Below are 14,076 nucleotides of genomic sequence, written 5' to 3'. Positions count from 1 at the left end.
CACGGTAGTATCATTAATTTTATTTATCTGTAAAGCATTTACATCTCACACCAAATACATAAGAGAAACACGATAATTCTCCAAAAATATTTGCTATAAACTAGAACAAAGAACACAAAAGGAAAAAAATAGCAAAACAAAATATAATGAGCCACTCTATGCACACCAAAAAGAAAAAAAGTCAAATGTCTTCTGATTGTCACTATTTTGTCTGAAAGTAGAAGAAAAGAAAATGTGTCACCATGACAGTGATTAACATTTTAATTCAAAATTGTACTCAGTGAAATACCTGCAGCAACACTATAGCTGATTCTTACCTTAATGATGAGGACAACAAGAGAAAAGATGATGGTGAAGAGGAAAAAGCAGAGGAAAGTTAATGCCATAGTCCAGGTTTCCTTCATTGTATCTTGACTGACATCAGTGTCTTTGATAGCATCAAAGAAGTTACAGTTCTCCAGTGTGTCTGTAGAAAATGTAGAGTTTCACTGGTTATAAGCTTATGATGACTTTAGTGAAAAAAAAAGTTAATTAAAAATAAATCTGACTCACAGCGTTAAACACTAACTCTTTAACACTCAAGAATAATGTAGTTCACATACCTGTTTCGGATATGTTTACTGAGACGGTGGCGCCTTCATGTGTCACCCGACAGGTGATAACCACGCCAGGTAAGGTGTCAATTGGTGCAAGGCGAAGGCGGCTAAGAATGTTAAATTTCCTATCTGGGCCTATGTAGGGCTCAGTTATGTTGTAGTCCGACAGCTCTGTGGTTTCACTGCGGAACCAAGTGATATTGATGGATTTTGGGTTGAAGCCCGAGACCAGACACATGAGCTCGTTCTCTCCCTGGAGCAAGACGGCTGAGGGTTTGGTGTACCTCACAGTGGCTGAGGAAATAAGTTATTTGTTTAGAGTGTACTGTAGAAGAAAATAAGATTTCTGAAAACTGATCGTTAGCTTACCAAACACGTCACTTATACTGGTTTCAAATGGAGTCTCAGAGGATTCATGTCTGACGACACAAGAGTAAGTTGAGTTATTGTTCTCAGCCTTAGTTACATTTAGTCTGCTCCTCATTGAAAAATAGCGTGCTCCCGGATCTTTCCAAGAAGGACTGTTAATATAGTGAGATGCTGGGAGTTGTTGGCCATTTTCTCTCCACTGAACAATGATGTCAGATGGAAAAAATGCTGAAACTAAGCAAGTAAGCGTGACGCTGTCAGATGTATACAGCTCATCAAAAGTTGGTTCCACTATCCTCAGAACTGGCTGATACAGATCTGGAAACATCAACACAAAACAGAAGGAAGGAAATGTTAAATTGCATTTAAGATAACATTTGTAAATAGTCCTCAGAGTGCTTGCAATACCTGTACTTTTGCTGATATAGTCTATATAGTTTTTGTTGGAACACAGATGTTTTCCCTCACAAGACACTTGCTTATTTGAGTGCCAGTCCTCTGCTGACACATAGAGGGAGCTGAGTAAAGTTTCCGTTCCGTTGTTGTGACTCACAGGTTTTTCCATATTACTTGGGGAAGCTTGGTGATCTCCTACTTTCCAGATTATGGAGAAATCACAAAGACTAGTCCCAACAAAAAGACATGTAACAGTCACCCGTCCTCTCTTTTGGAGTTCCTCTAGTTTAGGTCTCTGAATATAGACGGCAACCATATGAGAAGATTTTGGCGTAACTAAGGGAGAAAATAAATCCTTGATAAAGCAGGTGATCCATATTTAAAACCAGAAAACTACACGGACAGATTTAATTAGAATTTTACCTGAACAGACACTGATATCCTTTTTGACATTTTTCTTTAGAGAACTGTCAGACACTTCACATGTAAATACCACTCCTCTTTTCCACTCTGCATGTCCAACTTGCAGTTGACTCATCACAGCAACAAGACCGTTGTTATTCATACTGATGTCTGGATTTGGTGGGTTTATTTCCTTTGACCCGTTAAACCATTTGATTTGTGGGTTGAAGCCCCGTCCGGAACACACTAGTGTTTGTTGCTCAAATCCTTTACTGGGAGCAAGATGAACTTCCACTGAGGGTTCCACTAAAGTATTTTTAGAAAGGAAATTTAAACAGATTAAAAAATTGCCACTAGGTAGCAATGAGTTTTTCAAGAAGATATAAACAACTCTCACCAAAAATTCTGCTGATCAAATTTGACTTGAAGGGACTGCTGGAGTAGCCTTGGGTCACTGTGCAAGAGACATTTGTGTCACTTTTCCAGGACTCTGTAGGAACAGAGAAACTTCTACTGACTGAATGAGGGCCGGATCCTTCAGGAAGATCAATATAATATTTTTGCAAAGCATCAGCTCCGTTCACTTGAAATGTGACAGAGGTGCGCTGTGAGGAGAGCTGTGAGACGTCACACTGGAAGACGGCACTTTGTCCCTTCTGCCGCTCTGAGAGGGATCTTCTGATCTCCACCTGTGGATGTCCAACTGGAGGCCCTGGATCATAACAGGTAAAGGCAAAATAATATGTCATACGTGTGTTTCTCAAACGTTCTGTGAAGTGCAATATTTACTATGTAGAGCTGCTTCACCTGCTACATTTACTGCCTTTTCAGTGGGTGAAAAACAGCTATGTTCTACTTTACACGCTACGGTCTTCAGCTGCTTCCACTCTCCTGAAGGAACTGTCACATCAACAGCTAAATGAGTCAGGTTTCGAAGTTGAGTCGTTGCATATTTGTTCTGAATTTTTCCATCTATCAGCCAGGTGACTGTGGGATCTAAAGCAGTGTGAACCAAGCATGTTGCTTTCACAGGTGCTGTCGTCACAGTCTGTGGAATGTCCAGCTCAATGTTTGGAGGTGGGCTTGAACAAGCTGAAAGGGAGAAACACAAGAAAAAATAATTATGACTAAGAATAATCATCAACAAGGACAGAGTCATGGTGATGGATTAGGCATTATGTCATGGTTAGGGCACTCTGTTCAGATGCAATTTTCCAAGAGGCAAAAGAAATGAATAGGACTTCATTCATCAACAACGGCATTATCTTATTCAGGAATAACACAACTTTTTGTTCTTGGGGGGACAAAGAGTAGCTTTTTGATCAGTTGAGAGGTAAAACTTCACACCCCATATAGAACTACAGAACTGTAACACATGACCAACTTTTTACTACCACTTACTTCTAATACAATGACTTATTTCATCAAGAGAAGTGAGGATATGCCATGGGATTTCTAGTTTTAACTACTGAGGCAAACATACACACAGAGGTGGAGAAAATGGGGTTTCATGGTGGAAAGGTTGTTGAATATTGTTGCCTTGCAGGATAACTGGACTTTAAACATAGGATTTGTATATTCTTCCCAAGGATTCATGGGCTCTCCCTGGATATTCTGACTTGAGTGTGTGCATGAATAGAAATTAATCCTGCCTGCCGTTATGTTGCTCTGTAACGGATCTGTTCAGCGTGAGTTACATTTCTTGCCCAATAGACCGATTGAAAGCAAAAGAACAGGAGATAAATGGCCAACTCCTCAGTGAACTACAGAGGAGTAGTTAGTATATAACAGAATTGGACTACATGTACATCCAGATTACCTGAGCAGACACTGATTTCCTTTCTGACAACTTCATTCAGAGATTTGTCAGATATTTCACATGTGAAGACCTTTCCTGATTTCCACTGTGTCTGATCAACTTTCAGTTGACTTGTCACGGCAACGCGTCCATTTGCATCCATGCTGGTGTCATGATTTGATGTGGATATTTGGTTCAAGCCATTAAGCCATTTAATACGTGGGTTGAAGCCCCATCCAGAACACAAGAGCGTTTGTTGATCTGATGCTCCTCTTTGGGACAACAGGAATTCCACAGAGGGCTTCACTAAAACATTGTTGACAGAAATACACAGATTTTTAACGTCCTTAGAAAATATACACATGTAATTGAGTAAAAGCTCTTATTAGAAAGCAATGCAATAAACTGGAAACAACTCTCACCAAAAATTCCGCTCATCAAATTTGACTTGAAGGAACTGCTGGAGTAGCCTTGGGTCACTGTGCACGAGACATTTGTGTCACTTTTCCAGGACTCTGTAGGAACAGAGAAACTTCTACTGACTGAATGAGGGCCGGATCCTTCAGGAAGATCGATATAATGCTTTTCCAAAGCATCAGCTCCGTTCACTTGAAATGTGACATAGAGGTCCTGTGAGGAGAGCTGTGAGACGTCACACTGGAAGACGGCACTTTGTCCCTTCTGCAGCTTTGAGAAGGATCTTCTGATCTCCACCTGTGGACGTCCAACTGGAGGCTCTGGATCATAATAGGTAAAAAATAAAAGTATGGTGATATACAGTGTCACCGAAACATCTGATATCCACTCTTGTTTTGGTGCACTGGTTTGAAGCGTTTATAAAAAAACGTAAAACAGAAAAATGTTACAGCACATTTTAGAGATTGTGTCACGTTTTATAACTTTGAAGACAGTTCTTTAGTATTCGTATTATCGTGCCATTTTACCTGGAATATTAACGGTCTTCGTAGCTGAGAAGCAAAGATGTTCAGCTTTACACTGAATTGTTTTCGTTTTTGCCCACTTCGCCGATGGAACTTTCAGTGTAGTGCTTACAAACGTGTCATTTCTTGTTAGGCTTGTTTGCTGCACTGGAACCCCGTCCATTTCCCAGGTCAGATTGGCATTAAGCACAGTGGAAATGGAACACTTTGCTTCCACTTCAGACTCTGTCGTCACTTTCATGAAGTTTGGGATCTCCATATAAATGGGAGGCGTGTTTTTTCCATAGACTGCAAAAACAGCAACAAAAAAAAAACAAAAAAAAAACACTTCAATATATAAAGACTAATTTTATCCAATTTACTATTTGGTTTGTGACAATGCCTGTAGAGACTTACTCTGACAGATGTTTATTGTTTCTGTTGAATTTTTGTCTTTGTGAATAGACTTGCACTTAAATGTTGATCCTTTCATCCATTCTTCCTTGTCTGGAATAATCTCAGTGGTTTGAGTGTAGGTTCTGTTCTCCTCATTTGCGCTTATAAAATTTCTGACATCTTGCTTGCTTGTTAGAAGCTGGTTCCCCTTGTACCACTCCACAGTTAGGTCCTTGGGAAAGTAGTCGCTCAAAGCGCAGACAAGTCTGACATTAGAAATATTGAGTTCTCCGTCCCAAACAGGGTACAAGGTGATGTTTGGGGGATTACTCCGGACAGCTGTGGAAGAGAGGAGATTGCATGACATCACAAAGGAAAGCAGGAGTTCTATAAAGATGAAATCTGATTAAAGTTAACCCATACATACCTTCATGCTGTGGTCTTTAACTAACAACCAACTTTAACTAATAACCAACTTTGAATTTCAGGTGCAGTTTGCTTTTATTTACACTAGAGGGCAGAGTTTTATATTCCACATTGTACAAAAAAAATAGCAAAAAATAGTTTTAAAAGTCTGTTGAACAGATGTTGAGCTTGACAGAGCAGAGCGACCAGGGCGTGCAACGAGCGGAAGGCTTGTGTAACACCCAGGTCCAAAACGGGGACCGAAAAGCAGAAGTGAAACAGAGCAGAGAGCAACAGAGCAGCACAGACAGCAGGTGTGAGGTGCAGTTATGCCAGTAAGAGAAACAGAGAACACATCTAAATATCTCAGGTTGCTTTACATAAGACATCACACAGACAATCTCTCATGACTTTGCCAAAGATTTTAGTTTGCAAGTCCAGTAATAACAGACCGAAAAAAGTAACCATGCAGCGAAAAGTGCTAATTTACATGCAGAGTTGAACATGGGTCATTGGTTCCAGGTGCTGGTGGTGTGATGAGAACAACAACGTCAGGCAAAAAATACACAACTGAGAACAGTGTTAAAATATTGTAAAGAAATAAAAAGAGTAAAGCAGTTATCCTCTTTCAAAACTGTATCACTCCAAAAATGATTTGAAGCTTTTAGATTGGGAAAGATTGACAAATATCATTTGCAATTACTTACATGATATAGAAAGTATAAGAAAATTTCAGAAAAAAATATGTTTTTTTGTATTTTTTTTTAATCTATTAAATGTCCTTTTTATGTACTTCTGGTTTCATTTGACCTGTAAAGAAAAAAAGAAAAACATGCATTAAAAACAGTGTTATATCATTGTGTTGCTGATATTATTTATCAACATTTATGGGCATAATGAATATAATAATGCTCTGCTGAACTGACACTCCATTGCTAGCAATGCAAAGCTAATTCAGATCAAAAGTGCTAATTATCTTTGGAACAGATAAATTATATCATAAAGTGGTTTCAGAAGACGCTTTACACATTAAAAATAAAAATGAAAAAATATTTTATTCATTTTTAAATAAAACAACATATTACACCTTTCATAAAATATTTGAACTGTATGAAAGGTGTAATAAAATTTACAAAAACTCTCTTTATGTAATTACATTTTTAAGCTGAACATTTTTAATGCATTTAGCTACTATCATTTCTTACTAAAACGCCAAAGATTGCTAATTGTTTTCTTTTTAAGACACCTTTTGTTATTATGATTATGGAGTGTGAAAATATTGTGTTGTTTCTAGAATGTTAAAGTACTTAATTAACAATATTTAAAATTAATTGAGGTAGATTTTTTGATGATTTAATTATAAGTATTATTTTGGCTCAATAAAATTAATAAAAGAATGAGCTAATTTTATTATTATTTTTATTCTACAATTGTTAGTCTGCCATGGAAAGCTTGAAATCCTTATTTTCATGGCACTATAAATATTTCACTTGACAAGATATCGGCAGAAAATAGAAAGTTTTTTCTCAGAGAACTTGACAAACTCTGGTTATAATCATGTTTTTTTTATAGCAACAATAAACAAAGTTATAAAAATAAATAGCTGGTGGATTTCTGCCTTGTTGGTCACTGATGTTATTCATTAAATCAATGTATTTTTTAAGTCATCACAATTAAATTAACAGGTTTATCAGCTAATTAATTTTCTCTTTGATTTAATTTAACTATGTTATTAGTTTTAGAACCTGAAATGAAAAAAAAAAAGTTTGAGATACTTGAAAGTGATTCCACCAAAGTGTTAAAGTGTCCCTTTTAGAGTAATTTCTAGAATCTATAAACTCTATCAACCAGAATAGCAATTATTGTGAACCAGTGCAATGAAAAGGAGCTGAAATGTTTGACTTTGAAGGACTCTCTGACAAAATGTTGCATATTTCAATGGAGAATGACATTTTCTGCATTATGGAAAACAATTTTAATTTGGAAATTTCAATGTAGATCCTCTATTTCACCTGTTTTTACGTTACACTTTAGAAACTCCAGCTGCTGGAGAAATTGTCTCTCTGAAAAACCCAATTGTCTCCTATAGTATTAATAATAAAAATGGGTACACATTTTACATAAAGTACTTTTACATTTGAGAACAATCTCAGAGTTGCATAACAGTTCCACATACTTTTCATCTTGCTCAAATTTATAGGCCAAAGAAGTATTTTGATATGTCAATTTATGCCTAATTCCTAATCCGATTATAATCAAATGTGCAATTTAACTTAATGGTGAAGAACACCATTAAGGTTAAAAAACATAAGTATACTCTTCTGGTAAATTTTAATATTCATTTAAAACAGCTAAAGTATTTAGCATTGCAACTAAAAAAGCCATAAGTAGAAAATGGTTAAAGAAAGAACTACTAGGTATGAAACTGTTTTATAAAATTGTTGGGCATAAAAATAGTAATTATTTTTACTATATCTTCTAGATTTTATAAAACTAGAAGACAAAACACAAGAAACTCTGAATTAGGCAAAAAAATAGCATTTTAACATCATATTGTTGAATGTATGTAATTTAGTACAAAGGAAAATGACAGAAAATGCCTTGTTTTAGATTTCACTGCATCATAAATACATTACAGTTGTAAAAATGTTATTCAAGGGTGTGACTTCTTTCTCCTCCAAAACCTTTGCTCATATCCACTGTAGTGGAGCGTTTGTCATTTTGCACATACACATTTGGTTTGAAGTTTCTAATCTCAGTAATTGCACATTTGTGCCCACATCAATTTGATGTGTTACCTTAAATGCAGTGGTCCCGATGGAGAAGACCAGAGTGAGGAGGAAGAGAAGGATGAAGGTGATTGCCGTGTTAGTCATGTCATCTTCTTCTGTGGTGAATCCACTTAAGTCAATCAGGAGGTCTGCAGTTTGAAATTAGTGTATTTTTCAGTAGTGTGAGATAATGATCCATATTTTCTTTTACAAGACTTCCAGAAAACATAGGTTATAATTATGCTTTTTTTTATAATTATGCTGTTCCTTTGAATTGTTTCTAGTTTTCCGTGTCTTTAGCCATTTGAAAAGTGCTACAGTAATCTGATTACTTGTGATACTGACTTGCTTGTGAAAGACCTTGTTATCAGAGTTTAAGAGTCATCAAGACTTTTTTGGGGTGCAAAACCCAGTAGATGAAACGGTCACATAAAGACACCACAGAAACACGGTCAGCTCTACTTTTGCAAATAAAATGAGAAAATCTAAGTTCAATAACTGATGTTATTGAGGTGAAAATATTCTTGTAAGTACTATGGCATTTGAAATCCTTCTATATTATTATTGCTCAACTATTTGAAGTTTAAATATGTAGAACTCAAATGATGTTATTGGGGTTGCATGAGGACAAAACTCACGTAAAACGTGACATGAACATTCAGTTTCGACACCAGATCAAGTTCACACAAAGTGCAAGCGACAAACATCAACACAGTCGGCGAGTATTTTTTTTTTTTATTTTCATTTTAAATTTGCACTAAAAACACACAAACAATTTAAAAATCACAAGCAACAGACATCAAACGAGAAGGAAAAATAAAAAACAAGACGCATAGACACATCTACTGGGCCTTGCACGTTTCAGGGACGTTCATGTTAAGGTTGACCACATTGGTTTTTTCAAAGGTTCTGGATCCAATGGATCTGACAATCGATTTGCTTGACTTTGCCACTGACTCGTGATGAACAGCACAGCTATACACCACGTCTTTCTCATTCCATTGTTCTTGTGTGAGGATCAACTGGCTGTAAACGGAGAAGAGTCCATTGTTTTCCACGGGTTCTGTGGTACTGAACTGATATTTTGTGCCTGCCTTTTCATCATCGACAAGCCAGTCCACATAAATCTCCCGAGGAGAGAAGTCTTTCACATAGCAAGTCAGAACCACTGTATTTTCTCTAGTTTGCTCTAAGGGAGGCAACATAAACACTGATGGACGCTTAGAAGCTCTTCCTGTAAGCATGAGAGAACAGTTAGGGTCACAGATAAATTACCACACAATCTGACAAAAACGTCTATTGTTCACGGGAAGATGTCCCTCACAAAGTGTTTTCTGTCAAGAGAAGCAGAAATAAAGACAAATTCTGAACAGTTTTCTTACCGTTGTTTCTTCTGTACTCTTTCTTCACTGGATCAATCCACTCAGTGCTGTGAACTTCACAGACTCGCGTGAGCCCCTTGCTCCATTCATCAAAGGTGATCTCAATTTTAGCTAGATGTACATTGGATCCTTTATTCTCCTGTGTGGATACCACTTCCGTGTCGTCCTCATCCAACCAGACGACCTTCTCAAATCCCGCTTTTTTTTCGGTGACTTCACAAATCAGGGTTCCTTTTCCATCCAAAAAGATGTCCTTGTTTGTGGGGGGTATGATCCTTATATCCATATCTTCGCTACACCCTTCAGTAACTAAAAACAAAAAAAAATAATAAAAACAAATTAAACAGACTAGAAACATCAATTTGGTGATTAGGTATAATGAAAAAACTACCATCGTACTCACCAGCTGAACACCGCTTGTGGGACACAGTAGAATTGGTATAGACTGGAGTTTTGTCGTCTTTTCCTTTTCCCTTAAATAAACATGTTAATTTTGCGCCTTCAGGCACTTCCCTGGACGGCAATGTGAGGAGACTTGCAACACTGTACAGGATAGTTCCATTCGTGTCATTTCTTCCCTGAGATGATGTGACGACCTCATCTACCGTCCCGGTGATTACTTGATCATCTTTCAGCCATGTGATCTCATATTCATTTGGAGAAAAATCTTTGGCAAAGCAGGAGAAGTAAGCCTCCTCTTTCCCCTCATCAACGGAGGAACACACTTTAAGAGTCGGAAGCTCATAAACCTTGGCTGAAAGACAAACAGATACACATATATGTTTGCAGAAGCAAGGACAAGATCTATATATATGCAGAAGACCTGGGAAACAACATGAGGCTTGGTTCATGTGATCAGGTCTGGTGTATCATTAACTTGTTCCAACAACATAATCAAACTCATGTATTTAAGACATTCATTATATGAGCACAGCAGTAAGTTGTTCTATGCCATTCAAGAGGGAAATGCATCTGTCCAAAATTGGCATTAAGGAACGCCAAAGTACTAAAAGTCACTTCTGCATATACATTGACTGGCAAGCACAGAGTTATAGGGTTTACAACGAGGTTATTAATCAACAAACAGACACAGGCAGAAGTCAGGAAACAAGAAGGATTGTTCAGGCACAAAAAAAATAACAGAAGATGCAGAAGTAGTCTATGAAATGAAGAGAAAAGGTATTAGTGAGGAGGAAACCCAACTAAGTCAGATGCTGAAAATATTATTGAATTTACCCTCTAGTTCCACCTGGTAAATCCTTCTAGATATCAATAAAGATATAAAGTATATGGCCCATTTAAGCAATTTTAAAATCAAACTTTCATTGTTATGAATTTAAACCAAGAGTGACTTTCCAATTAAACATAATTAAATATACCTTCACCAGAAACTTTAGCTGTTAATTGTTTTTTTTTTTTTTACATTTACTGATGATTCCTCATGTCAGAACTCCCATCAGTTCTGACATGAGTTCTTTAAATTAATGCAAATAATTCTAGTTAAAGGTCCACAATAACTAATAAAACACCAGTTATACAATTTTAGGAAATAATAAATATAATTTTTAATTTAAGAAATTTGAACTATGGCATACAAGACAACTAAATGCAATTTAAAAAAATACTAAAAAGTAAAGATTTATAACTTTGCATTAATCTTACGTAGTGGCAGTGGTGGCGTGACTATAGTATGTCGTTCTCCTGCAGCGTGAGTTGCAATGCATTTGAAGGATTTTCTTGCGTCCCAGTCCTGTCTGCTGACTTGAACCTGACTGATTCCCATGTATTCATTGCCTTTCTGGATTGAAGGGTACTGGATGACGTTGTTCAAAGAAGTACTGCCTTGTTGCCACGAGAAGGTGATGGAAGAAGGGTTGAAACCGGTGGCAAGACAGCCGAGGGTGACCATGTCACTACCACCAGAACCACATGGAGTCAGAGGAAACACAGTGGGAGCAATCTGAGCGGCTGAAAATGACAAAAAAACAAGAGCACATTTAAAACAACAATTTATAAATGAAATGACAACAATTTTCCTTCAGACCTACGAAAAACAGATATTCACAGTGTTCAATCTGTCTTTTCTTGCTTTAAAAACATATTTTAAAAACTTCAGTTACACATTTCATTTAAGCCAGTGCATACAAAGCCACAAACTTTACCTATGAGGCATCCATGCACAACCTAATTTAAAATTTTAACTCATTTTAACAGATAACATAAACATAGGTACCAGTCTTACCTGAAGAAACTTAGTAATATACATTTTCTTCATAAATCAAAAGCAACATTGTAAGACATTGTTCAATCCATTTGTACTGTTAACAAAATCATTCATCTCATCATTTCATAAAATCTGAATAAGCAATCAAAGAACATGCTCACGTTAATTTCAAGAAAAATAAAAAAACAACCAAAAGGTTTGCAGATTTTAAACAATTCAAATTCCACCTTGCTTACAATTGTAAAAATGTATTCCTTACCCACGATTCAACAGGCAACTTGTCACATTTGAAAAAAGTTTATTTGAACATATAATGACCATGAAAATCTCAAATACTCACACAATTTTATTTTGCAAACTCTGTTAAGGCTGCCCAGTATAGATTATATGTTATTAATTTTGACAGTTCAAGGAATAATTTTATGGTATTCACTTACTACAATAAATACCATCCAAACATAGTTCAGTTTGAGACATCATATTTTTTTTATGTAAACATGCAATCAAAAATTTTTATTAATTAAATGCATAATTGTTAAATTATATTTAATTTAAAAAATGTCTAAAATCAAAATCATATTTCTGTAAACTTGTTCACTGATTTATGTCCTAAGATAATTTAGAAGTCGCCTTTCCATTCTCTTTTTTTGTGGTTAATTTTCAAATCTATCCGTCGTGTGACAGAATATGGCAAAATATAATCCTGTAACTACAATTACCTTTGACAATGAGGAAAAAAAAAACATTTCATACCTGAAGTGACGGTGACCATTGTCCCTTTCCCCCAATAGTCAAAAGCTTCGTAGTAACACAGTGATTAATCGGCTTAACTCTTAGTTTAAAAAGGTTGATTTACTGAACTCAATTCAAGCAATATAAATGAATGAAAGTATTATAAATTTTAACAATATCATATTTAAGGGTACTGACATGCTACAATAAATATCTCAAGTGAACTTTGGAAGGATATTTCCAAAGTTCTCAAAAATAACCCTGATATCCCTGTTGCCACATGAACATAGAATTTAAAAATGTATCTAAAAAATTATTTTGAATTCAAGCATGTTCATAAAATTATGTTCCAACTTAATTTACAACCTACTATTTTTCTTTTAATTTAAAACATTATGGCCAAATTAGAAAATTTAATTTCATACCTGAAGTGACGGTGACCGTTGTTCCTTTCCCCCAATAGTCAAAAGCATAGTAGCACAGTGATGAATATACTAAACCCTTGTACATAAAAAGGCCCACATACACATACTGATGGAGAATGTCCAATTCTTCAACACCTAAATATTCTTAAGATTTTTTCAAATCCAATTAAACTTTCTAAAAAGCCGCAGTAAAATGTTGGTTATCGGTTTTAGCACTGTTCAATTTTGCAGGATATCTAGTTTTATGCAATTAAAGTTCACATTGGGTCATCAAAAGTGATTTTGCAATCAATCAAAAAAAAAAAATCTAAAATTATTTTAACATTTTAATCTGTTGCTGAATGTTTAGTTTGAGCTGAATGAACAAGCCACACGACTTTATACTAACAATCCTTAACATTACTGTTGAATGACAAAAAGTAACAAAAACAGTTTTTTAAATTTAAAATTTCCTTTGCTACTTAAAAAAATGTATTTCATACCTGAAGTGACGGTGACGGTAGTCCCTTTCCCCCAGTAGTCAAAAGCACCGTAGCACAGTGATGGATTAACTTAAGTCTCAGTATGAAAAGCCTAATGGACTAATGCTGATCATTTTTACTCTTTAACATGTCACCACCTTCACTATTTTATAAAATACATCTAAACTAACCTAAAGCAATTAACCCTAATTATCAGTTTTGCTAATTATGCATCTGAGTAATTCCTTTTTACAGTAAATACTCTCGAAGTACAGTTAAGTTTGAGTATTCAGATACCGATATTACATGGTAATTTAATAAAAATAAACTGTAAAAATACAGGAAAGATTTTTAAGAGGTTAAAATCTTACCTGATGTTACTGTTACCATGGTTCCTGCTCCCCAGTAGTCAAAAGCCCAGTTGTCACAGTAATACAGTTTGGTCAAACTTGCAACAAAAACCTATTCCGAATAATATCTATACTTGTTTCCCCATCTAGTATAAGTCTGCCTCATGAGTAATCAATCCACATGAATTTAACAACCCAGAGATTTTAATTTGCCAATTTTGTCTTTTTACGTGCCGATTGTCATAACCCCATAAAACTGAAGATATATACTTTTTACATGTTTCAAATATTGTTTGAAACATGAAATAAAAGCTTTTCATACCTGAAGTGACAGTGACCGTCGTTCCTTTTCCCCAGTAGTCAAAAGCGTAGTCACAGTAAAGCAATACTTAAACTGTCCCATACTAAAACATGTTCAAGGATTTACTTTGCCAGACAGCTTCATCAAA

The 14,076-nt window shown here is 35.7% G+C and overlaps 1 protein-coding gene and 1 gene segment (V, D, J or C); both read right to left on the bottom strand.

Annotated features, from left to right (window-relative positions):
- On the bottom strand, positions 1–5,248 carry LOC103468629 (uncharacterized). The gene is made up of 12 exons (XM_017306303.2): positions 4,899–5,248; positions 4,506–4,790; positions 3,984–4,298; positions 3,583–3,867; positions 2,571–2,855; positions 2,161–2,475; positions 1,785–2,069; positions 1,374–1,697; positions 966–1,283; positions 603–890; positions 318–466; positions 1–211 (listed from the first exon to the last, which is right to left on the bottom strand). The coding sequence occupies exons 1-12, from the start codon at positions 5,242–5,244 to the stop codon at positions 203–205; spliced, it is 3,204 nt and encodes a 1,067-aa protein (XP_017161792.2). The 5' UTR covers positions 5,245–5,248; the 3' UTR covers positions 1–202.
- A 3,523-nt stretch (positions 5,249–8,771) lies between these two features.
- On the bottom strand, positions 8,772–13,715 carry LOC108166509 (Ig mu chain C region membrane-bound form-like). The segment is given in 5 exon segments: positions 8,772–9,287; positions 9,436–9,744; positions 9,839–10,189; positions 11,098–11,403; positions 13,649–13,715. Coding segments are annotated over 5 exon segments (1,377 nt in total).
- Positions 13,716–14,076: the final 361 nt, after the last annotated feature.

This window comes from Poecilia reticulata, chromosome 8 (genome assembly GCF_904066995.2).
Source record: "Poecilia reticulata chromosome 8, P_reticulata-male-v2, whole genome shotgun sequence".
In the NCBI taxonomy this organism is placed as follows: domain Eukaryota; kingdom Metazoa; phylum Chordata; class Actinopteri; order Cyprinodontiformes; family Poeciliidae; genus Poecilia; species Poecilia reticulata.
Note: the sequence above shows the minus strand (reverse complement) of the source record. Positions and strands in the feature narration are given on the sequence as shown.

What these genes read in the sequence shown, in the direction of transcription:
- LOC103468629 (XM_017306303.2), bottom strand. Translation starts at nt 5,244, where the DNA reads ATGTCATGCAATCTCCTCTCTTCCACAGCTGTCCGGAGTAATCCCCCA. An exon ending in GGAAATCAGTGTCTGCTCAG is followed by an intron (nt 2,856 to 3,582) that starts GTAATCTGGATG and finishes TCTCCCTTTCAG; the next exon opens with CTTGTTCAAGCCCACCTCCA. An exon ending in TTTGATCAGCAGAATTTTTG is followed by an intron (nt 2,070 to 2,160) that starts GTGAGAGTTGTT and finishes AAAATACTTTAG; the next exon opens with TGGAACCCTCAGTGGAAGTT.